Raw genomic sequence first — 26,262 nt, forward strand, 5'->3', positions numbered from 1 at the left:
TTTGGAAATTCAAATACACTACATCTACTGTTTCCCTTTATCCATCCTACTTGTTACGTCCTCAAAATACTCTAATAAATTTGTCAAACACAACTTTCCTTTCACAAACCCATGTCGACTCTGACTGGTTGTATTATGACTTTCTAAATGCCCTGTTACTACCTCTTTAATAATGGACTCTAGCATTTTCCTGATGACAGATGTTAGATTACCTGGCCTATAGTTTACTGCTTTCTGTCTCCCTCCTTTCTTGAATAGTGGTACATTTGCAGTTTTCCATTCCATTGGGATCTTTGCAAACTCTAAGAAATTTTGGAAGATTACAATTCATCCACCGTCTCTGCAGCCACTTCCTTTAAAGCCCAAAGGATGCAGGCCATCAAGGGCAGGGGATTTGTCAGCCTTTAGTCCCATTAGTTCTCAGAAAACAAACATGTCATAGTAAATACTAAATAGGATACCAGTGGCAAAACAAAACTTATCTTTTCCCTAGTAACTCACTACTACTATAATGTGAAAGACAGTTTTTTAAAATCATTGCACCACAAAAATCTAAACTTGGCTTTCAGCAAGCAGACATTTCCACACCGGGAGGGGTAGCAAACTAAGATTGGAGAGTGGACCCATGCTGCTTTATCATATAACATTCCAGTCAAACAGTGGGATGAGTGATCTCAGAACATGGCAACTTAGTGAGGGAAACAGCATGCATTACAATACCTCATTCTACTCCTCTTCAAGTGTTATACTTTATGTATAATAGTATTAATTAACACACGCAAACAATGGTCGATTCCTATTTCAAAAACCACTTGAGGTAGACAACTGAATTGGGGTAGCGAGGAGAAGGGAATGCTTTTTTTTAGCTTCTGTAGTGATTAATCAGCTACTATCACAACCAATTGGTCATGACATCACCAACCCACTTAGATAGACTGCCAATTACTTACATAGGGTTACACAGGAGACACAACACAGAAACAGGCTGTTCAGCCCAACCAGACCACACTGGTGTTTATGCTGCACTTGAGCTTCCTCCCATCTTTCCTCATCTAAATCTATTATAATCATCTACTTCTTTCTCCCTCAAATACTCATCTAGCTTCCCCTTAAATGTATCTATCCTATTTGCTTCAACCACTCTCTGTGGTAGTGAGTTCTTACCACTCTTTGCGTAAAGAAGTTTCTTTCGAATTCCAAATTGGATTTCTTGGTGACTATCTAATATTTATGGCCTCTCGTTATTATGCTCTCCATAAAAGGAAACATTCTCTCTGCAGCCATTCTATCAAAACCTTCAATTTTAAAAACCTCTATTAGGTCACCTCTTAGGCTTCTTTTTTTTTAAAAGAGAGAAGAGACCCAGCCTGATATGTATACCCAAGCATTTCTGGTATCATCCTTGTAAACCTTTTCTCCAGTGCCTCTGTATTCTTTTTATAATGTGGCAACCAGAACTGCACACAGTACTCTAACCAAGGTTCGATACAGGTTTAGCATAACTTTCCTACTGTTCAATTCCATCCCTCTATAAATCCACTATGGCCTTGCTAACATGTGGCGTAACTTTTAATTACTGGTGTATTTGTATTGAGATCCCTTTGTTCCTCTAACGCCACCTAGACTCTCTCATTCCAGGTAACGTGTGACCTCCCTATGCTTCCTACCAGAATGTACCACCTCACAATTATGTATGTTGAATTTCATTTGCCAATTATTTCTCCATTCTGCAAGTTTATTATTGTCCTCCCATAATTTGCTGCAGTCCTCCTCAATATTGACTAACCACAACCAATTTGGTGTCATCCACAAAAGTGGAAATTGCATTTTTGAATCCAAAGTCCAAATGGTTAACCTTAATTGTGAACAGCAGTGATCCTGTGGGACACCACTTCCCACCAGATATAACTACCCTTTACTCCACTCTCTGCTTTCGATCTTTAAGCCAACTAGCAATCCATTCTGTCACTTGTCCCAACTCCGCCTTCTAACCTTATTTATTAGTCTATTGTGGGGCGCCTCATCTAAAGCCTTTAGAAAATCCAGATAAATCACATCATTATCTTCTTCGTTTCAAATATTCAACTCTTTGGTTTGGTCACCTTAACCAAGTCATTTACAGCTCAGCATGTGGCAGGAGGTTGCTTATTAAGTTAAAGGTATCACAGAAACCAATGGGTCACAACCAGCAACAGTAGCATTCCACAAAACATGCACATGCCATTCGACGGAATACCATATTCTCTTCAACAGACCATGTAAAAAGCCAATATATTGCTCTTCAAAAGTTATGCCTCAAAGTTGAGGCCAATGATTAGTTCAAATGGACTCCTGTCCAAATACTCGATCCTCTACAGAGATGTGACAAATGCAGTTTCATCATGCTTATTTCACTACATCTTGTTGCCGAGCTGATGCTCTTGATAGAACTATGCTCTTAAATCTTTGCTAACCAGTAGTCGTTTCTCCTTGGATTTCAAGGGTAGTTCTCGTATTTGGTGCATCTAAACAACTTGCAATCATATGCGATAACTATGACCATTTTCATATAAGCCTATATTTCCTTTCACATAGCTATCTCTATACTGTAGCCAATGATTCAGCCTTTCAAATGTTTTTCTTTCAAAGTAGGCATTCTCCCAAAATGAGGTCTTCTCTCCCACTCTGTTCCTTCTTTATATGAATAGCATCTTCTACTTATTAGATAGCCCATCCATTATTTGATTTGGCTTCTAATTCCACACCACATTGTTAGATTCATATCTCTCAAGACTGAAGTTTTCTTTTACAAAATGGAAGGATTTGGCATCATCTGGATGCTAACTTGGGATTTTTTTTAAAAGGAGGCCATAAATTCACTTTGGAACTGTCAACAAGTAGGTCTCTTTCAAGAAATCACCTGACCTATGTGGTACTTGAGAAGGAGTTGTTTGTTTGAACTGCAAAGCACTTCACTTAATGAAAAGCTGGAAGACAAAAAAGGCAATCACATGGGAGAGGGGGGAAAAAACTTAAGTTGTGAATCTGCTTGTTTCGAAGGCAGTTTTTGGTTGGAGAACGAGCTGAGGAAAGGCAGCTACCTTGACTGGCTCCCTCTCTCTACCTTGCCTAAAATTATGTGTGGCTAGCAATCTACAGCCAAAGAACCCTTATCTTAATGTAACCAGTCTGCATTAGGACCTGCAAAGCCGTGAGTTGGTGAGAACTTCCAGGCATCCACCGGGGCCAGCAGCCTGTCTGCACACGAAAGAACTCCAGGTCGAGAGCGTCGAGACCCTGCGAACTTTATCCTTTATTTTATACCGCTCATCCTCCAAAACCCATCTCTGCAGAGAGACTGTTTGTCTGTGTGTATGTGTGTGTGTGTGCTGGGGGAATTCTTTAGGAAGAGATAGATAGCTATACTTCCCAATTACAGCTGTGTGTTAACCAGTACTTGCAACTTGTTAAAAGAATCTTTGTTTCAAAATAAATTAATAATTCTGAGTGTTTGAAAGAAGCCTGGTCAGAGTCTGTTTTCTTCTGGGTACTAGAGGTATAGGTACACAACTGACCATTTTGGTGAGAAAGTTAAACATTTAAATTCATGGTATGGCCTGTGGAGTAGTGGAGCTTGACAATTCGCACACTCCTCCCATCCCGGTCGTAACAGCATTGAATGGCCATGCTTAGCATTCAATCTCCAGCCTTCTCAATGCAATAGCTGAATCCTGGGGTTTTGATCTGCTCCATGTACTGAAATATGGCTTCTTCAAATTTGCGATTCTTCTAATCACATGGTATCAAGTTTCTAGCAACTAATAGTACCAGTTATGACCATGGTAGTGCCAACTTTACCTCTTCTTAGATCAATGTCTTGGTCTATTTCCTTCAACTTCAAACAGAAGTCTCAGCTCTACCAAACATGAAACTACCCCTTTTCAAAACCTTTTCCCCCTCATCCATTCTTAATAATGCTCTAATAAAACCAAGATGCTGTTCCCATATCTGGAAAGATTTTTCAAGGACTGATTCTTTCTACTAGAAAGAGCAAAAGACAAAATTTGACATCCACTAAGTGACCACTCTCTTACTTCTGGCCTCCAACATCCCTCTCCATCACATATTCTTTTCTTTCTTTACTGACACTACAGTTGCCAGCATTCGTTCTAAGTACCCCATTGCAAAAAGCATTCCTCCTTAGTGTTTAAAGCAACACTCATGGCAGTTTTGCACTCCAATTCATTCATTCCTAGGATGTAAAGCTCTTAAAGCTCTGGCATTCCTTACTGCCTTCAATATTTCCTTATTTTGTGTTTTTATAATCTATGGTTGGAATCACCTTAACACCTCGTCTTCCATTTTGTTGTTATGTATCTTGGACTTTCACCTTTCTCAAAGTACCTTAAATACAGCAGAACTACAAGAGTCGCAACACTAAATCCAGATCTCTTCCAGATGCAACTTTTAAACTTTAAAATTAAAGGATCTAACAAGCAAATTATTTACATTGTAATTCTATTGTTGCCTAGATCACTGTCCCTTATACCAGCAACTACAGACACTGGTATCTCTCAAGTAAAACCAGGCGCTTTAAACCTAGTTTTAAAATCCATCATTTGGCACTGAAGCATAAACTCTTCTATCTGAATCAGTCTCAATCAGTTCTGTTGAAGTGGGCTCCAGCTACAGCATGCTAATGTCGCTAAAGAAATACAACATATGCTTGCTAACAGATAGCAGTTAATAAAACTTGACCATGTACAGAAAATACTTGAGACTTAAATGTCTTGCAATGATACAAGTCTTTTATAAAGCTTTATGGCTTTCATTAGAAAGAAAGGTATGGATATTAGATGAAAAATGCAAGAGCATTGCAAGTATTGTGCATGCAATTGTTATAACTGCCTCAGAATGGAATCTTTCAAAATGTCAACCTGAATCAAATTTTCTTTAGGAACAAAAGAGCCTGTAGATGGGTGGGGGCAGGGGGGGAAACTGAAAAAGAATCTGCTTTCTGCAGCTGTGCTGTTATGTAATACTGAGACATCCAGATGACTACGTGGATTAAGTGCTTGGAGGGCACAGCCCCTTCCGAAAAGCTCTTGCAGCCACATCATTTTAATTTCCACACCAAACAATCATTACTAAAGGATAAATAACATGATCAAAGTGTGTTAGTGAACATAATTTCAACTTTCAAGGTTGGATTATACACACCGCCTCACATTATGTGTTTTGTACATCTTCAGTTGACAAATTCCTCATATAAAGTCATGTAAAGGATACCAGCAATAGTTCTCAAAATATCAGTGCCCTCAAGGCAGCTTATCACTAGATGTTCCTGTTGAGTGGGCCTGGGGCGTAGTGTGTGTGTGTGTGGGGGCGGGGGGGGGTTGCAGTAAGAGAATGAGTTTATTACCAATCTTAACTTGTGCAGGACAAAAAGAGGGTATATACTCTAATCTAAAAGCACCTCTTCTACAGTAACTGTTCCCTTCAAATAACATTGAAATTTAAGGCTTTCAAATAAATTAAATGATTTTTTTCTCCCTTTTAAAAAAAAATGATGTATACAAAAAAGTCAAAAGAGCAGATGTGTCCAATCTCCAGTCTGTGGGCTACATGTGGCCCTTGAAGCCCCAGTAACTTAGCCTGCGTTTGTTTATTAGTTATTGATTTCTTCAGCTTTGATTTTGAGAGTCTGTAGCTTTGATAATACAGGTTCTTGGTTCTATTGCCAATATTTCAAACTAAATCCTAAATTGAAGATTTGTGAGCCTTTGCAATGGAATATATATACACAAATTAAAGGGACCATGCATTCAATTTTTTTTACGCAGGGCACTAGAGATCCACTATATCCACCTGTGCTGCTCACAAACAGTAAGCTTGGAAATCCCTGCAGTGACAGCAACAAAATGGTACAATAGTTCTTACCTTCAATGTATAAAGACCCATCCGCCCTGGAAGTCTGTAAAACATTCCATCATCTGCACGAGAATTAGTGTGAAGCATAGCATTCAGACATGCCAAGGGAGAAGTTCCACTACATAAAATAGATTAAAAAGCACATTTTATGCAAATACCTAGTATAAAGTTCAGATTGGCACATTGGTACATATTCTGTTCCAACTGGCCATTTTCCCTGTCATTTTTAAAACTGTAAAAGATGCCAAAAATAGGAGATTAAGTAAAACTTTGATTTTTATAATCAAAATAATTTTGCAATTGGATTCAAAAATGCTTGCAATTGTTAAGCCTTTTGATTTCAACTAATCAACATCATTTTGCTTCAGATGTCAGCCTGAAATATTGAGGATTGAAGCATTTCATACTTGTCTCTTTATAAACAACACAAGTACAGTATATGGGTTTATATCCATCTGGAATTATTTTGTTACTGTTGTGGGCCTAAAAAAAAATTAGTAAAATGTTTCCACTGTTAATAGGCATAAAATTTTCAGCTGAAAAAGTCACATAATGGATTTGTTCAAAATGAATTTGCCTTTCACTTCTTTTGTACCTTAAAATTTATTTGGCACTTAACATTATTCTGCTGCATATTTTGGGAGAATTGGCTTTTTGATATACCCATCAGTGCAACTAAAACTATAGTCAGACCTCTAATTGCCACGCAAGGCTTTGTTCTGACTCCTATAACATTGCCGCTGATCCAGGGTGAATTAAATTATATTGATCAGAGTACAGTTTCAGATTGTGTAATGCTAAACTTACCTTAAACACTGCAATGACAGAAAACAGAATGTTTTGTCACATAGTAGGCTAACCTTTAACCTCTGGAGAAGTTGAAAGCCAGCTGAGGTTGATTAATCACTTTCCATCTTTCTCCAGAGGAAGATGGAACACTCAATCTAGTTAAGAAGGGGAAATGTCCTTTGAAGTGCTGTGAATTGGATTGACGCTTTGACTTAGAGGTGGTAAGGAAGATAGTGTTTAGGAGAAAAATATCAAACTGATGGAGTATCAATCTGAGGTTAAGCAAGATTTTGGCGGCAGTGTGTGGTTGACATTGGATCTGATCATGTTTTTCCACTTACTGAGGGACTTCACATTGCCAGTGAACAGCCATGTGTATATGGAGACATTCCTCACAGGGAACAGAACCATAATCCACATTTCAGAGGAGTGATTCCATTGAATTTATTATTTCTAGCTAAAAATAAGTTCTGCTGCACCCCTAATTTAAAACATAATAACATGCTGTGAAACTAACCCATGGATTGACATAAGTCGATGGCATAGCAACAGCAAACAATTCAATATCTAATCCAAAATGTTATATGACAACTCAAGTCAGAACATTTAAATCAGATGGCAATACAGCTCATTGGTCATTTCTGACATCCAACTCAATGGCCTTCAACACAAATGAGAATCCAGAAACTCTAAGAACTATGGCTTGCTTTTAAAGGACATGAAGCACCAGTGTACAGGCTATTGAGCCCATTATGAACAAATGTTGCTGTACCAGTCTTCAATAACTACTTAAATAAAGCAACAAAAGCATCCAGTAGCTGAAAACCTATATCAAGGAATTTCAATATTAAAGTGCCCAAAAAGCTGAACTTCTATTAGACCTCCAAAATTTCTATACCTGCAACAGGCATTATCATTCATTTAGCAAACTAAACAGGTATAACATTGTTTTGTTTAAATATTTCAGCTTTCAATTTCAACGTGGATTTGTTTCAATAGTGACCAAACCATGTTTATAAAGCAGAGATCATTGAAAACTATTATTGGAAACCAGAGCTTTTCCATTTGACTGTACAGAGAATGAATCTATTTCTCAACAACGACTCCTGCTAGCAACACATTCGTATTAAGTTGCATTACAGAGGCCAGTAAGTTATGTTAAAATTCTACTCCTAAAAATGAAAATTAGGTATACAGTAAAGCTACATTTTTGCGCTCACAATTTTGATTTGTTTTTAATTAACATCGGAAACCTCAGGTTTGAGGTTTCCTCAAAAATCCAAAAGCCTCTTGGCCTATTCACCTGCCCGCTGACCGTAAGGTTGGATGGGCAGGGAAAAATTCACTTGAATTAATTTATTAATGGGCTTAACAGCCCTGTTAATTGTTGGTGGGCGTGCTGCCGACTCTCGCACGCACCCGCCGACTGAAATATCACGAAGTGGGGAGGGAGGGAAGGGTAAAACTCCAAGAAGTATGACTAATGGGAAACAAAGCAGCAGGTTAGCATGTGGGGGGGTGGATTCAACTTCATGGAAAATTATGAAAAAACTGAAAAGGAGAGCCCAGGAGAGGCTATTAAAGTCTCCAGAACACAAAATAGGACAGAGTGTTTGGAAAGGGCTAGGAATCTAACTTCAAGCACATCAGATAAAGGGACGACAATGAGAAGGGGGACGGGAAATACAGGACGGAAGGTGTTGTATCTGAATGCACGCAGTATACGAAATAAGGTAAATGAGCTTGTGGAGCAGATTGAAATTGGTAGGTATGATGTGGTGGACATCACGGAGACATGGCTGCAAGGGGATCAGGGCTGGGAGCTAAATATCCAAGGATATACATCCTATTGAAAAGATAGACAGGTTGGCAGAGGGGGTGGGGTTGCTTTGTTAGTAAGAAATGAAATTAAATCGATAGCAAGAAATGATGTAGGGTCAGATGATGTAGAATCTGTGTGGGTAGAGTTGAGCAAAGGTAAAAAAACCATAATGGGAGTTATGTACAGGCCTCCGAACAGTACTCAGGATGTGGGGCACAAGATACACCAGGAGATAGAAAAGGTGTGTAAGAAAGGCAAGGTTACAGTGATCATGGGGGATTTCAATATGCAGGTAGACTGGGAAAATCAGGTTGGTAGTGGATCCCAAGAAAAGGAATTTGTGGAGATGGCTTTTTGGAGCAGCTTGGGGTAGAGCCCACTAGGGAACAGGCAATTCTAGATTTAGTGACGTGTAATGAGGCAGATTTGATAAGGGAGCTTAAGGTGAAGGAACCCTTAGGAGGAAGTGACCATAATATGATAGAGTTTACCCTGCAATTTGAGAGGAAAAAGCTGGAATCAGATGTAACGATATTACAGTTGAATAAAGGCAACTACAGAGGCATGAGGGAGGAGCTGGCCAGAATTGACTGGGAGACGAGCCTAGCAGGAAAGACAGTGGAACAGCAATGCCAGGAGTTTCTGGGAGTAATTTGGGAGACAAGCAAAAATTCATCCCTAGGAAGAAGAAGCATACTAAAGGGAGGACGAGGCAACCATGGCTGACAAGGGAAGTCAGGGACAGCATAAAAGCTAAAGAGAAAGCATACAATGCGGCAAAGAGCAGTGGGAAGCCAGGGGATTGGGAAGCCTACAAAGACCAACAGAGGATAACTAAAAAAGAAATAAGGAGGGAGAAGATTAAATATGAGGGTAAACTAGCCAGTAATATAAAAGAAAATTGCAAGAATTTTTTTAGATATATAAAGGGTAAGAGAGAGGCAAAAGTGGACATTGGGCTGCTGGAAAATGATGCTGGAGAAGTAGTAGTGGGGAACAAAGAAATGGCAGAGGAACCGAATGGGTACTTTGCGTCAGTCTTCACAGTGGAAGACACGAGTAACATCCCCAGAGTTCAAGAGAGTCGGGGGGCAGAGGTGAGTATGGTGGCCATTACCAAGGAGAAGGTGCTAGGAAAACTGAAAGGTCTGAAGGTGGATAAATCACCTGGACCAGATGGATTACACCTCAGAGTTCTGAAGGAGATAGCTGAAGAGATAGTGGAGGCATTAGTGGTGATCTTTCAGGAATCACTGGAGTCAGGGAGGGTCCCAGAGGACTGGAAAATCGCTAATGTAACCCACCTATTTAAGAAGGGAGTGTGGCAAAAGACAGGAAATTACAGGCCGATTAGCCTGACCTCGGTCGTTGGTAAGATTTTAGAGTCCATTATTAAGGATGAGATTTCAGAATACTTGGAAGTGCATGGTAAATCGGGCAAAGTCAGCATGGTTTCATCAAGGGGAGGTCATGCCTGACAAATCTGTTAGAATTCTTTGAGGATGTAATGAGTAGGTTAGACAAAGGAGAGCCGATGGATGTTATCTACTTGGACTTCCAGAAGGCCTTTGACAAGGTGCCACACAGGAGGCTGCTCAGTAAGATAAGAGCCCATGGTGTTAGAGGCAAGGTACTAGCGTGGATAGAAGATTGGCTGTCTGGCAGAAGGCAGAGAGTGGGGATAAGGGGGTCCTTCTCAGGATGGCGGCCGGTGACTAGTGGAGTTCTGCAGGGGTCAGTGTTGGGACCACAACTTTTCACTTTATACATTAATGATCTAGATGAAGGAACTGAGGGCATCCTGGTTAAGTTTGCAGATGATATAAAGATAGAGATGGAGGGACAGGTAGTATTGAGGAGGCGGGGAGGCTGCAGAAGGATTTGGACAGGTTAGGAGAATGGGCAAAGAAGTGGTAGATGGAATACAATGTGGGGAAGTGTGAGGTCATGCACTTTGGTAGGAAGAATAGAGGCATGGACTATTTTCTAAATGGGGAGAGAATTCAGAAATCTGGAGTGCAAAGGGACTTGGGAGTCCTAGTCCAGGATTCTCCTATGGTTAACTTGCAGGTTGAGTCGGTAGTTAGGAAGGCAAATGCAATGTTGGCATTTATTTCGAGAGGACTAGAATATAAAAGCAGAGATGTGCTGCTGAGGCTTTATAAGGCTCTGGTCAGACCACATTTAGAATATTGTGAGCAATTTTGGGCCCCGTATCTCAGGAAAGATGTGCTGGCCCTGGAGAGGGTCCAGAGGAGGTTCACGAGAACGATCCCAGGAATGAAAGGCTTAACATATGAGGAACGTTTGAGGACTCTGGGTCTGTACTCGATGGAGTTTAGAAGGATGAGGAGGGATCTGATTGAAACTTACAGAATACTGAAAAGCCTGGATAGAGTGGACGTGGGGAAGATGTTTCCATTAGTAGGAGAGACTAGGACCCAAGGGCACAGCCTCAGAGTAAAGGGAAGACCTTTTAGAACAGAGATGAGGAGAAACTTCTTTAGCCAGAGAGTGGTGAATCTATGGAATTCATTGCCACAGAAGGCTGTGGAGGCCAGGTCATTGAGTGTAAGACCGAGATAGATAGGTTCTTGACTGGTAAGGGGATCAAAGGTTACGGGGAGAAGGCGGGAGAATGGGGTTGAGAAACTTATCAGCCATGATTGAATGGCGGAGCAGACTCGATGGGCCGAATGGCCTAATTTCTGCTCCTATGTCTTATGGTCTTATGGACAGTTAGTAAATGATGTTTCTGCCAGGATTTGTCCAATATGCTAAACTGGGAAAGATTCCCTGTGTATTTGATCCTAAATCTGATTGCCGAACCATATCCATCATTACTCGGCTTCATTTGAACAGCCAATGAGCAGCAGTTATTGGGACACAATTTATACTCCACAAAGCACCACCTCAGCATTAAGCTATTAAGGAGTTTAATCCCACAATAACTGCTTGATGCTTAATGCCCTCTGAAGGGGTCTAGCAATCACGGAGTTGAAGAACAATTGCCACAAAACAGAATAAGGAATCTATCAGATGGAACCATCATCAAGCATGCTATGGAAAAATCCTCCTCACCAACACCTATGGACTGGTGCTTAATTTAATCAAGTAGCTTTCTCACATATTAGTCACAGAGCTTAATGCAGTCATTTTCACAGCTGTGTCTATTATCCAAATCCCAGAACGTGAGGAATGTGACAGAATATTCAGTATTCCACTGGATGGATACAGCAGCATCAACAACAACTATCAGGGAGCTCAACACTATCCAGGGCAAAGCAGCCTGTTTGCACCAGCAACCCAGACACTGGACTCTATATTAAAGCTCTCCAATACTTTGCTTGAAGTGTGCATTATCTGCAGGATGCACTGTAGCAACTCAAAATCTTACATCTACGGCAGCCCCAAGCCCAGCGACCTCAAACACTGAGACAGGCACAAGCAGCAATGATACAAATATACCACACTTCACCCTGACTTGCCTAGAACACCCACTTGACCATGGTCAGTAGGTCACAATCCCAGAACTCCCTTCCTACACCAGCCTGGGAATACTGCCACTTTTACAGGTTATCTACAAATCATCAATAAATGCAGACTGGCCAGCATGGAACATACCCCAAGAACAAGTAGTACACATCAGCTAAGTAATTAAAAAGGGCAGGAGGAGGAAGTTCTTCCCAATAGGATTATATTGATCTGCAGACTCCAGAATGGTTCAGGTGATGCTGTGGAAATTTTGTTCTTCCCGTCAGCCCGTTTCTCTTGTAGTTAATTCAAGTTCCTCTGATTAAGAACAAATATCTTGCTATACTAAATTTTTCAATACTAAAATCTCACCATGATCAGCTGAATGCTAGCCCTGGGTCTATCCTAAGGTTTTCCAATGTCAAAGTTAAACTCTGAGTAGTTTCATTTTGTTCCCTATTGTGCTGACTAGAAACCTTAGGTGCTAATTCAACATTAAATCTATCACTTATGACTGCAGTTGTTTCTCCACACCATCAATTTGTGCTATTTAAAAATCAGTAATGCTGGCTTCCATTGACTGCGTCTTGGTGTATTATGATGCAGTACTGAACCATACAGAACATGAAGTTCAAGATATATCCTGTTTGTGTGAAAGATATCAGACTACAATAGTTTAGAAATGTAGAGCTAAGGCAGTAGTGGGACCAAAACTGGCTCAGTATTCCTGGGCTAAAGTTACCACCATTAAGATGTAGCCATCCTGACCAAATGCAAAACGTTATCAGCTAAACAACGATGCTACACCCCAGCTACAGTCAAACAACATTTACCATCTTCACTCCCCACATGAAGAATAGCTACATGGGTGAGATACTGGAAGGTTGGTGGCATTCGTACCATCACATTACTGCATCATGGGCACAGAACAGCAGGCACAAAAGAGAAAGAGAGTAAAAGAGAAAAAGATGGCGAATGCACCAGGGCATCATTTAATGTTGGATTTGCATGGCAAAACCTCCAACAATACTAGCCTTAGAACTGCATTGCATCAGCCAAGATTTTATACTAAACCCCATGGAACTCATAAGAGCCAATTTTGCTACCAACAAAGCCAAGCTGACCCATGACAAAGTATCAGAGCAGAAAGGATTAAGCACATTTTCCTGATTGTGTAGCCAAGAAAGCTGAAGGCTCGATCACTGAAAGGTGCTGCCAGAGAGGAGGAAGAGAGAACATGCACAGGAAATCAGAGCTACATGTGCCGAAAACAAGCTTAACTGATTTCTCCTTTGAAAGAATTATCTGAGGATAGCTAAACAAGGAGACAGGAATGCAAAAAGCATTTCCTGCCAGCCAAGACTTCTGGCAATTTTACACAGGGTTAACTTTAGAGGGGCATTTTCTGGATATACTTTTGATCCATTAGGTAGGCAGAAACAAAAAAATCAATAGCTGTAGGTTAGCAGTTCTTACTCCTTTCCACAATAGGAGCAAATAGCTTAGAATTTGCACAGCAAAGAGAGACGGGGGCTAATATTCATTAAGAAAAGGGCAAAACTCAACAAATTCCTTACATTTCTTGTACATTAGCTTTGAAAGGGAGTTGATAGTGCTCCTAATACATGAATCTTGCCTATAACTGACAGAAACCAAATGTAAACTTTGAGATTTGTTAGCTATGAATACAGAAAACTTGGTGGTTGTACTTAGCAGGTTCAGCAAGTTTAAATTCAGGTTGTCACACTGCACAAATATCTCATATTTGGGTACCAGCAACACAGCCAACTTTTGGAGGGTAATGTTAAAAAAACACAAAAGCATAACACAACACAAGTTCCATGAGCAAGATTAAGCTACAATGAACAACCCTGCACATGTAAGGAAATCTAGTTGACAGTAATTTACTGTTTTAGAATTATATTAATAGCCAAATAAACAACACAATTATATCAAGTTTCCTTGCATATTAAAAACTATTAGAGGTTTGCTAAGCATATGAAAATATTTTGTACTGGCAAAAAAGTCTCAAACTTCATGTAGCACAATTCAGTGCTGAGACAATACATTCTGTCAATTGAATTTACTCAAAAACTGAGTCTATTCTACTCCTTATAAAGCTTACTGCTGCAGCCATCTGTTTAAACATTCAAAGCCCTGGGGCCCATCTCATGTCAAATTATATCTCACACTATTATTTATACAATAAGTAACCATAGCCCAAACATACTTTTCAGCTCACTATGGCTGAATTTAACAGCTGAAAATTTTTTTTTAAATTTTTTAAATCAATGAAATTCAAATGTGTACTGTAAAGATATTGCATTCCTGTAGAGAGTCTTTCATGCTGATGTACAAATTTATCACGAGTTCTGCGGGATTTCGTACAAGAATATAGAGCAGCTTCCAAATCATCAATTCTCATGAAGCATGTTGAGTAACTAATTGTAATTGAGCTACAGTACCTGTTTAAAAATCAAGCATTTCCTTCACTATCAAAATAAACTTTGAACAATATACAACCAAGCTCAAGCCAAATTAACTTGGCAACGCTCGGCACTTTGCCACTGTACCAAGCCTGAAAACAGGTCCATTCTTATTTAGCACACTGATGTATGGATTTTTTTTTTTTCTCTGTCCACTTTCTCAAAGGCTCTGAATACTTGCTGGGGTACAATTCAGACAATGAAAGCTGGCAGGTTATTTGGTGGAGGAACGTCACACCCAAACCCAACCCTGACTTTATTCAATATCCACACACGTGCACTTCCATTAGGGATCATTGGATGGTAATCAGATGCTGGAATGCCAAGTGTTGCCTTAGTGGACCGTTAGGTCAGTTGGCATACAATCACCTTCGCAGACATCAGCTAGCTTGGCAAAGAGCAGGGACCAAATCTGGGTCCTTTCTGTTCACAAAACCTCGAGTTACTCATTGCCTTGAGCAACTGGCCCCTTGTAGATGATAAAAAGCATATTAATATCATTCTTGGAAGATTCACTGCAAGACTGAAATTTCTTTTAAAAATACTAGCTGATTTCAAATGTAACTAAGTCAGAGAATACAAACCCCCCCTACTTTACTCACATGCTTTACTGCTGCACTCCTTTTTTGGTCTTGTTCATCACACCCCTATTCTATTCATTTCTAGTTCTCTCTCCTCTTTTTCACCTATTTCCTCATCCCTCCATGACCTTGAACCTCCCCACCTCTAATCTCCTGCAGCCCTCCAAACTTCTGAGATATCATAAGCTTAATCAAAGAGCTAGGTTTTTTTTAGGGGAAAGACGATAGAGAAGTGCAGAGTTTTAGGATGGGAAGTCTGGAGTTTGGGGCCAAGCAGCTGAAATCTGACCTCTTAAGCAACCCCAAATTTAATTGGTCCACCAGTGGTGGCCACACCTTCAGCTGCTAGGCCCCAAGCTCCAGACTTCCCATCCTAAAACTCTGCACTTCTCTATCTCTCTTTCCCCTATAAAACCTACTGCATTGATTAAGCTTTTGATCATCTGTCCTTATGTATCCTTTCATATCTCATTGTCAAATTTCGTTAACCTCCTGCAAAGCACTTTTGGATGTATTACTATGTTCAACACACTAAATAAATACAAGCTGCTGTTATTGTTCTAGTGTTCTTGTCTTCTTTAGCTTCAATCTCTCATTTGTCTTTTATGGTAGGTTTGTGTGGCACAAAACTCATGTTTAATGGTGTTGGCCTTGAAGCATTGGGTGGGGGTGCAATTCAGTTAATGCTACATGTATCTGTTGCATTGCAGCTCATTGGCAGGGGAAGAATTTAGGCCGTTGCCACATTTTTGTGGTGAATGCAGGGCTAGTGGGCAAAAAGAATGGTTGCCGTCAATCCCTCCAAATGAACCAGACTTCTGTCAGGCTTCATGATTTCTGTATCCTCAGGTGATTCAGCAGGCCAATTCTGGAGCCACAGGTTTTTAGGCTGAGGGGGCAAGAGTTGTCCTGAGGAAGGGGTTTTCCTCAAGCCAGGGTTCTGTTCTCTCTCCTTCAGCTTTCGTCACTTCTCTGCAGCAAAGTTTATATAGTCAGTTTCCCACCTGCGACTTGTTAAATGAGGCATGGTTGGCAGCAAAGTTCCTCCCATGCACCGATGTCAATTCATCCCATTTTCAAATAGGCCTTCAGAGTGTCCTTACATTTTCCTTGTCCTCAAAATCAGGTGCCACCCTGAAGTTGTGAAAAGAGAATCTGCTTCAGAAGCTGAGTATTTGGCATGCGGATGCAGTGTCCAGACCAGCTGAACTAATTCTGTTTGATCATAGTTACCATGTTGGAGGAATTGGCTTCAGTGAAGATGCTGAGTTTGTTTGCCCATCTTCCCACTTGAATTGGAATATCCCACAGAGACACCACTGCTGGAAATTCTCCAACACCCAGAGATGCCTTTGGCATGCGACCCAAGTCTCACTGCAATACAGAAGGGTGGTGACAACAGTGTTGCAGATTAGCTCCTTTGTCTTCTTACGGAGATCTTGACTGTCAAGACCCAATTGCGCAATTTTGGAAGTCTATGCTGGCACAGTTGAATTTGTGCTGGACCATCTCTTTGATGCCTTGATGGTGATACTGCTGAGTTGAAACTCAATCATGAACCCTTGTGCAAGTTGGTCACGAATGTGAGTTCCATGGCCAGGCTGAGGTATATATAGGTCTAAGATAGTTGGCCAATCACACTGCCTACCAGATACATAAGGCCTCTGTCTCCAAACCATTGCAAAGGATTGCTGCTATCAGGAGTCTCAGGATAGTAAACATTTTGCTGGACATTCAAGTCTCTGGAGGACGTTGCAAAGCACTTCATGGCTGATAGAGTCAAATGCCTTTGACAGATCAATGAAGGCCATGTAGAGCTCTGTGTGTTGTTCCAGGCAATTTTCTTGGATTTGTCAAGTGACAAAGGTCATTGATTGCCCTGGATGGTCAGAAACAACGTTGGGGATCTGGAAGGGTGTCTTCACTCTTAAGTAGGAGGCAGTTCAAGACAATCTGTGTGAGAATCTTCCCTACAGTTGACAAAAGGGATATGCCTCTATAGTTCCCACAAACTGATTCCTCACTCTTCTTGAAAAGTGAAACGATAATGGCCTTGCAGAATTCAGGAGGTAATACTACTTCTTCCTAGATTTTTGCAAAAAAGTCTGAGTGTGTGTTTATGACTACTAGTTTTATAGATCTTTGTGACAATGTTGTCTGGACTGCACGCCCTGTTGGTCTTCATTAGTTAGATAGCTTTTTGCATCTCAGCAAGTGTTTGCAGCATACCCACATTTGATCCCTCAAGCTGTAGAGGGATTTTTTGGATGGTTTTGTCTGATGCTGTTGATTCCCAGTTCTGAAGGATGCAGCAGTGCTCCTTCCAACAGTCTCAAATAGCTGCATCACCTTCAAGAAGAGTACTTCATCTTCAGCTTGGAAGGGGGTGGGGAGACTGTTTGTTTCTGGTCCATAGATGATCTTGATGGTGTGGAAGCTGTGTCTGTCACGCTGGTCTCCATTGCATTAGATTACATTGGCCTTCTCTGCCCAGCATTTATTCTGGGTGACCGGTATCATTCTGAACTTCAGATTTGAATAGCAAGTATTCTTCTTGTTTCTGCTGTGATGTAAGGTGATACTGGCATGTAATGAAGGCTTGAATTTTCCATATTTCTTTATCATTCTAGTCAAATGAGTATGGTGCCTACAATTCAAACCTGATGATCTGAGTGCATGGCTCTTGGGTTGTAGATTTGATCTTACCCCAAAGCCCTTCAACACTGGCATCACTGGAGCCTGTGAGAGCAAGGCAGGAAGAAAGTTGCACCTAGAATTGTTCTCCAGTACATAAAAACAAGATGATGTGGATGTTAAATCTTCTGGATTTCTTTGAGGATTTTCGGTGTGTGGGTGCCTGATGTATGCTCATGGTGAGGCATACAAGTCTGTGGTCTGTCCAGCAGTTGCTTGCATCCCATACATCCTTCCTATCCCAGGCAAAGGAATACTGACAGCAAGATCCTACAGGTCCATTTGAGGTCAGTGTACAATAAGCAGAATAGTTCAAGTTAAATCACTATGACAATTGGGGAAGTATGTCCATGATGTCAAAAATGAGGAGGTTATCACATCAGTTCACTTATGGTTTGCACCAGTTGAACTAGCTCAATTTGCATCTATTTTGCTAGATTCTCTATGGATATCTTAGTTAGGGGAGGGAGAAAAGGAGAATGGAAAACAAAAAGGCAGCTATTGGTAGATATGGTAGTTTAGTTATAGTACTTAACTAGCAAGCCAGAGGTCATCCCACCATGCAAAGTTGTGAAATGGAATTCAATAAATGACAATAAAAGGTGTCAGATTTTTGTAAAAACCCACATAGTTCACCAATGTACTAAGTGAGACCTGCCACCTTACACATAATGCCACTGCCATGCTATATTGGTTGAATCAATGCTCTCAGAGCAACCAAGCATAGAAAATTAATATTAGCTCAGTGGTGTTGCTCACATCCTAAAAACAAATTAGAAAAATTAGACAAAAGGAATGATTTGGAGGGGAGTAGAAAGAAAATAAATCTTACAGTTGAAGGCTGGACTAAAAATCAATGGGTTAGAAACTGCTCCTGCGATGTTATCGGTCCAACATTTAACATGCTCAACAGTAAATTCCTCTCTGCTATTCTAAGAGGTGTTAACCCACTTAAAATAAACAGGGCTAACCTATCTGTCAAAATTGCACTCACAGAAGGAGCATAGCATTTATGCATAAAGCATTTATGTAATAACTGTGCAGCAATTTGCAGGAGCAAGAGAATTTAATATCGCAACTCTGAATAAAAGCCCTCACTGAACCATACTGAAAAGTTTGATAGAAACCAATGTGCGAGAATTTAAATTTTAAAAGTAAAAAGACTGAACATTTCATGTTTTCCACAGAGCAAATATTTAACTTGGACCAAGAGACGTTTAATAAATTACAAAGCAATAATTCAAATCCTGTCATTTTAACAATGTCAAAGCACCCATGCAAAGCATGAACAGTTCATAAAACAAGCATTTCTGAATTAATGCCAAAGATTTGTTCAGCATTGTTTTACACACAATTTATGGTATATGCATTTAAATAAATGGCATTTGGCCTTTGTGTGGTCTATTTGGTAGAAACAGTTTGTGAACATTGATGAAAAGCAACAGGAACTTTCACTATGGGATTACAACTGTGCTTTCAGCAATGGGTTAAAGCTGTGCTACACATATGTATACAACAGAATTGTATCTCAAACAGTGATTTCTCAGTACAATTAATTTTCCCATTACAACCCTCATCTGACATCTGATATAAAAAAATGCTCTTTCGTGTCACTGGAACGGAATTGGGAAATCTGAACTCATAGTAATAGCAGTGTTGCAAAGAGATTAAAAGGCAAACTACAAACTGTCTGCTGGTAAGGAAAGAATTTGCAATTGTATAGTATCTCATCACGTCTCAAAATGTTCCAAGATCATAAAATAACTTTTTTTTGGAAGTTCAGTCACTGTTTTATAATTAAATATGGCAGTAGTTTTGTGCACAGCAATATTTCTCAAACAGCATGAGCGACCTGCTGGTGTGTTACTGATATGTTGAAGACTGGAAGCCACAAGTATTCCACTATTTTAAAAAAAAAGGTCTTCAAAGTTTTGCTCTATTATTAAAAGCAGAAGAATGTTAGGGCTGCAGCAAATTGTTCCCCTCCAAATCGATATAATTCAACCATAGAAAATATAAAATCCCTAAAGTCCAAGAACTGCAACAATTTGTTACTTTACCATTAAAATTGGAAAAGGCCAAAGGGGAGAGAAAAGTGTCCCACACAAATTCACACACATCATGGCAACTTAATTGTTCATCTGTCTGAATGTAAGGGCTGCCAGATTCTGCTCTTCCTTGATTGTTGTCTTCGTGATTGTCTCCATCTCAGACCTCCCTCCAGGCACTTCAAGTGGCCTGCCTCTCTACCTAACTCAACTGTTAGTGCTCTTCCCAAGAGAATTCCTTTGGCTCATCTGCCCAGGCTCTCAAATGTTCCTTGTTTCAAACTTCTTTGCTGTGCCCGTCACGGCACATGCCAGCAGCTTTAACCAATAACTATGCATGTTAAACTGTCTCGTCTTTTCCTGGTATTTCAGCACGAACCATCCTCCTCTGCACCAAATTACAGAGAAGAAAACTAGCATCTGCTTAATAATAAAGAAAAACTGAAGCTCCTGCGGATCAACCTAATACTACTTTCAACTACCATGACCTTTTCACACCCTCCCACTTCACTTTCACCCATCGGCACAGCCGCTCTCAGCGATACATTTCCCAAAACCCTCTAATTAGGCTTCTGCTCAACAACATTTAGCAAAATGAAAAAAAACTGGATTGGAAGACAATGGGGGAGCTGAAAATTGCTTCACCAATGCTAACTCCTTCCTCCTCACTGAAGTTGTGGCACCATTCCCCACCAACTGCCCCAGAATGCACCTCAGCCACTTCCTCCATTACCTGGTTTCTTCCCCACTTCGAGCCTCCCACCTTCTACCCCACTTTTCCCCCAGTTTTCAGTTCTCTGTCCCCTTTGTGCCTTCCTCACTATAATCGTCTCCATCTTGCCTGCCATCAGTTTCTGCATCAAGCAACTGACTTACCCTTCAACTTTTTGTCACCAACTTCAACTTCTGTGCCCTCCTTGCTCACAACTTCACTTTTCACAAACACACATGGGCATCCCATCAATCTCAGCAGTAAATTTGGCATCGAGACTGAAGTTTATCAGGGACATGTTAGCTTCCTAAATTCCTTTCTCCTCAGTGCTCCCCTGCCCACCAACTACCTTCTTCTACCTGTGAGGGGAAAATCGACCGAGCCTCTTCTAATTCCTTCACATGTACTCCCTCAAAATAACACTGGCCTCCTTTCCTTGGTGACACTGACATCAGGCCCATTTCATAGGTGCAAAATCTTGGCTTAACACAGTTTCCTCACCAAATCCAACTCAGTCCATTTTCTTTCATCTCCAAAATGTTGGCACCTTTGCATGAAAGCTTAATCCGTGCCATTATTATACTGCAGCTTAACTGGTCTAACAAATATCACCCACCTCACCCATCTTTACAAACTACTAGTAATGCCGGATGCTATAACTCATGTTCTCACCTTCAAAAAATCGTGCACTTCAATCATGTGTTGCTGACTCATCGCAACAATTCAATTTCATGATCCTCACAACTTCAAATCCCTACATGGCCTGGTTCCACTTCCATAATCTTCTCCATACACTCTCCTCTCTTATTTCATTGCCAGAGTGTCTGTGGTCCAGCAATTTTGCCATTCCATCACCAGCCCCTACTCCTTCAGTGATCATACTTGATCTTTTTAAAATCCCTCGTGAACACCTTGATTTACCACTTCCTTCTCTAGCTTAAAAAATGGGCCCCCTTCAAAATATATTACTTTCCCACCCCCAATCTTTGTTCCCCTTCCCTCTTAAATCAGGTCCATTTCTGTCCTTTGCCCTGTGAAATAGTTAGATGCCTTTCTTGCATTTTAGAAATGCAAGTTATGATAGTTATAGAAGATATCGATGGTTCAGAACCAACAACCTCTGCTTGTATTGACAATGCATCACTAACTAAAGCTGAATAAGGAAAGGGATACAGAGGGATTTGACAAGGCAGTCCCCTTGCTCATTTGCTTCCAAGTTAAAGATATTATATTTTGATTTAAAGCAGTCTATTTTGCCATTAAAACTATACCACAAGATTCAAATAGAATGAGAATAGAATTATAGAATGAGATAGGCCACTCCTTGTTTCAGGACATGCACTTTTATAATCTTGGGCTTGAAATTCATTCCTTAGTCTGCCATACACATTTTATTCCCATCCAAAAGATTTTCAGATGATCAAAATGGTACACAGTTGTATTTTTGTGACTATAGCTGATAAAGCCAATGCATGATTCCAGACCCTACCGCTATCAAGACATTTAATTTTAGTCCACTAAAATAGATTGTGTGTATTTTCGCTACTAGCCTCTGGTAATGGCACTAGGAGCAATCCACCAAGCAGTAGCAGGTCACTGGATAAGTAGGCGAAACTTACCGTGCCTAATGAAAATCAACTTCCACAGAACACAATAAATTGGCTGTCAAAAGAAATCCAAAGAACACTTCTTTCATTTTAGCTTTTATAAAGGAAATTGAAAATATTATGAAGCAACCTTAAAATACGAGAGCTTCAACTTAGCTCTTCCATGCAAATGGGACTATTAACACACAGCATGGACAGCAAATAGCTCAAGTTGGCTGAAGATACAAAGGCCACATTTACACTAGCAATCTGTAGTTCGTGTCTGAACTCCCAGTGCAAAGGGAGATCAGATTGTTGTTAGTGAAGTTGGTGTGAACTGCACCTCTTATAGAAAAGTTGGTGAGTAATTGGATTATTGAAGCTATGATCTGCAAAAAGAACAGGTGAAAATAAAAAACTTCATCAAGCATGTTTCTTCTGACATGGTGCAACCCATGTGCTGCAACAACCTTCCACTCCCAAGTCATGAAATCTTTGGGAGAAGCAAAAGAAAACACTTTTTGGGGCTTAAAAAAAGCTCTGGGAAGTTCCTCTCTGATCTCAAAAGACAATTTAGTAATCTCCAAGACAATATAGTAGCTGAGATCGCATGCCAAGTCCAATTTACCTTGTATAACACTAGATGCTTTCCACTTGCAGGAACTCTAACCTAACTTGAAGCTTTTGTAACAAGTACAATATTCCCCTGCCCATCAAGCTCAAATGACCTAGTCACATAGAATCTAAACACTACATTCTTTTGGAGTCATTAATTATATTCATTCAAAGCACAGATTTTTCCTAGTGCAAAAAGCCCCAAGTCCTTCTTTACAGAATCACAGATTGGTTACAGTACAGGAGGCCATTCAGCCCATCGTGTCTGTGCTGGCTCTCCAAAGGAGCAATTCACCTAGTGTCACTCGCCCGCCTTTTTCCCCTAGCACTGCACAATCTTCGTTTTCAGTTAATAATCAAATTCCTCGATTGAACCTGCCTCCACTACACACTCAGCAATGCATTCCAGATCCTAAACACTCGCTGCATGAAAAAGTTTTTCCTCATGTCACCATTGTTTCTTTCAGCAATTAGCTTAAATCTGTGCCCTCTTGTTCTCCATCCTTCCAATGGGAATAGTTTTTTCCCTAACTATACTGTCCAGCCCCTCATGATTTTGAATACCTTTATCAAATCTTCTCCCAATCTTCTCTTCTCCTAGGAACACAGTCCCTACTTCACCAATCTATCTACATGACTGAAGTTTCTCATCTTCCATTCTCGAGAATATTTTCTCCACCCTCTCTAATGCCTTCACATTCTTCCTAAGGTCTGACACCCAGATCTGGATGCAATACTCCAGTTGAGGCCGAACCAGTGTTCTTTACAAATCCAACATAGAGTACAAAAGCATGGAAGTTATGTCCCTATTAATAGAGCCTAAGGCGCTGTATGCTTTATTAACCACTCTCTCAACTTGTGCTGCCACCTTCAATGATTTCTGCATATATACACCCAAGTCCCTCTGCTCCTCTACACCCTTTAAAATTGTACCCTTTATTTTGTATTGTCTTTCTACTAAAATTAATCACGTCACACTTCTCTGCATTGAATTTCATCTGTCACTTGTCCGCCCATTCCACCAACTTGTCCATGGCCTTTTAAGTTCTTCACCACCCTCCTCACAGTTCACAATGTTTCCAAGTTTCATATCATCCGCAAACTTTGAAATTGTGCCCTGTACACCAAGGTTTAGATAATTTACAGAGCAGGAGTCCTAAAACCAACCCTTAGGGAACACCACAATAAACTTTCCTCCAGTCCAAAAAACATCCATTAAACACTACTCTCGTTTCCTATCACTCAACCAATTTCATATCCAAGTCCCTTTTATTCCATGATTTCTAACTTTGCTCACAGGTCTGTTGTGTAGCACGTTATCAAATGCCTTTTGGAAGTCCACATAAACCACGTCAACAGCATTACCCTCATCAACCCTTTGTTATCTCATCAAACAACTCCAACAAGCTAGGTAAACACGATTTCCCCATAATAAATCCTAGCTTGCTTTCCTTAATTAATCCACATTTGCCCAAGTGACTATTAATTTTGTCCCAAATGATCATTTCTAGCAACTTCCCCAATGCCAAGGCTAAACCGACTGGCCTGTAGTTGCTGGGCTTATCTCTACATCCTTTTTTGAACAAGAGTGTAATGTTCACAATTCTTCAGTCCTCTGGCACCATCCCCGAGTCTAAGGAAAATTGGAAAATTATGGCTAGTGCCTCCACAATTTCCACTCAGTGTCCTTGGATGTATCTCATCCAATCCTGGTGCCTTATCAACTTTTAAGTAAAGACAGCCTATCCAATAACTCTATTAATTCTAAATCCCTCTAGTGTCTGAGCTACCTCCTCCTTCACCATGTCCTGGGTTGCATCTTTTTCCTTGGCAAAGCATTCATTTAATACCTTAGTCATGCTTCTTGCCTCCATGCGCAAATCCTTTTTTTGGTCCCTAATCAGCCCCTGTCCTCCTTTTACAACCTTTTTACTAGTTAGATACCTACAGAAGACTTTTTGATTCCCTTTTATGTTAGCTGTCGGTCTCTTCTCATACTCTCTCCTTGCTTCTCTTATTCACCTTTTTTCCCATTATCCTCTGTATCTTGTATATTTAGCCTGGTTCTCAGTTGTATTATTCACTTGACATCTGTCATAAACACACTTTTTCTTCTTCATCTTAATCTCTACATCTTGTCACCCAGGGAGCTCTGGATCTGTTTGTCCTACATTTCCCATTTGTGGAAATATACCTAGACTGTGCCAGGGTTCTCTCTTCTTTAGAGTCAGCCCATTGTCCAGTTTTGTCTATCAACCTTTGATTCCAATTTATCTGGGTCAGATCCATTTTTTTCCCCCTGATCAGACTCCTGGAACTCTTGCCCCTCTCTGCCCTTTACACTACTACTATTCCAGATTATATTTGGATAATTAAAGTCCCCCATTATAACTATTCTACAATTCTCGCACATCTCTGTCATTTCCTTGCAAATTTGTTACATCTTTCCTACTAGTTGGTGTCTTTTGGCTACGCTACACAATGTAATTGCACCTTTTTTGTTCCTTAGTTCTAGCCAAATAGATTCTGTTTTTGACCCCTCTGGGACATCCTTCTCTCTCAGCAATGCAATGCCCTCCTTAATCAATATTGCCACCCTCCCCCTCTCCTTTTCCTATTGTTCCTGAACACCTTATATCCAGGAATATTTAATACCCAGGGCTGCCCTTCTTTGAACCAAGCCTCCATTATAGCCACATCATCATACATCCACATGACTATCTGCACCTGCAGCTTATTTGCCACACTCTGCACAGAAACATGCACACTAACCCTAATTTAGACTTTATTACTCTATCCCTACGCTAGTACCATCTGCCTTCCCAGTGTTTTGTGCACCGTGGTATTCCTCTCTGATATTACCTCCTGGTTCCCACACCCCTGCCAAGTTAGTTTAAAACCTCCTCAATAGCATTAGCAAATTGCCCCGCAGGGAAATTGGCCTGGCTCTGTTTAGGTGCAACCAGTCCGGCTGTACAGGTCCCATCTTCCCCCAGAGCTGGTCTCAATATTACAGGAATGTTCCTCCCTCCTGCACCATCTTTCCTGCCTTGCACTCATCCGGTTTATCCTCCTATTTCTATACTCATTAGTGTGTGGTACCGGGAGATATCCGCAGATAACTATTTTTGAAGTCCTGCTTGCAAATTTCTCTACCTAGCTCTCTAAATTCATACTGCAGGACTACACCCCTCTTTCCGCCAATGTGGTTGATACCAATATGAAACAAGACTGCTGACTGTTCACCCTCCCCCCTCGGGGTGCTCTGCAGCCTTTTCAATTACTTCCGTGATCCTTGCCCAGGGAGGCTACATTCCATCCTGGATTCATGTTTGTGGCCACAGAAAGACCTGTCTGTTCTCCTAGCTATTGAATCCCCAACCACTATTGCTCTCTTAATCTTCTTTGTGTACCCCCCCATAGAGCTGAGTTAACTGTGGTGCCATGAACTTAGCTCTGGCTGCACCCCCAGAAGAACCATCACTCTCATCATTATTCAGAACTGAACACTGGTTGGAAAGTGAGATGTACACAGGGGATTCCTG

General features: G+C 40.6%; 1 protein-coding gene across 1 annotated transcript in view; it reads right to left on the minus strand.

Moving 5' to 3' along the window:
* Window positions 1-26,262, minus strand: part of LOC144689127 (polycomb group protein ASXL1-like) — a 77,291-nt gene that overhangs the window by 30,776 nt on the left and 20,253 nt on the right. Inside the window, exon 4 of the mRNA XM_078556266.1 lies at window positions 5,920-6,028. Within this exon, the coding sequence (XP_078412392.1) occupies window positions 5,920-6,028 (109 nt within the window). The remainder of the gene's footprint in view (window positions 1-5,919; window positions 6,029-26,262) is intronic.

This window comes from Cetorhinus maximus, chromosome 13 (assembly GCF_964194155.1).
Source record: "Cetorhinus maximus chromosome 13, sCetMax3.hap1.1, whole genome shotgun sequence".
NCBI lineage: Eukaryota > Metazoa > Chordata > Chondrichthyes > Lamniformes > Cetorhinidae > Cetorhinus > Cetorhinus maximus.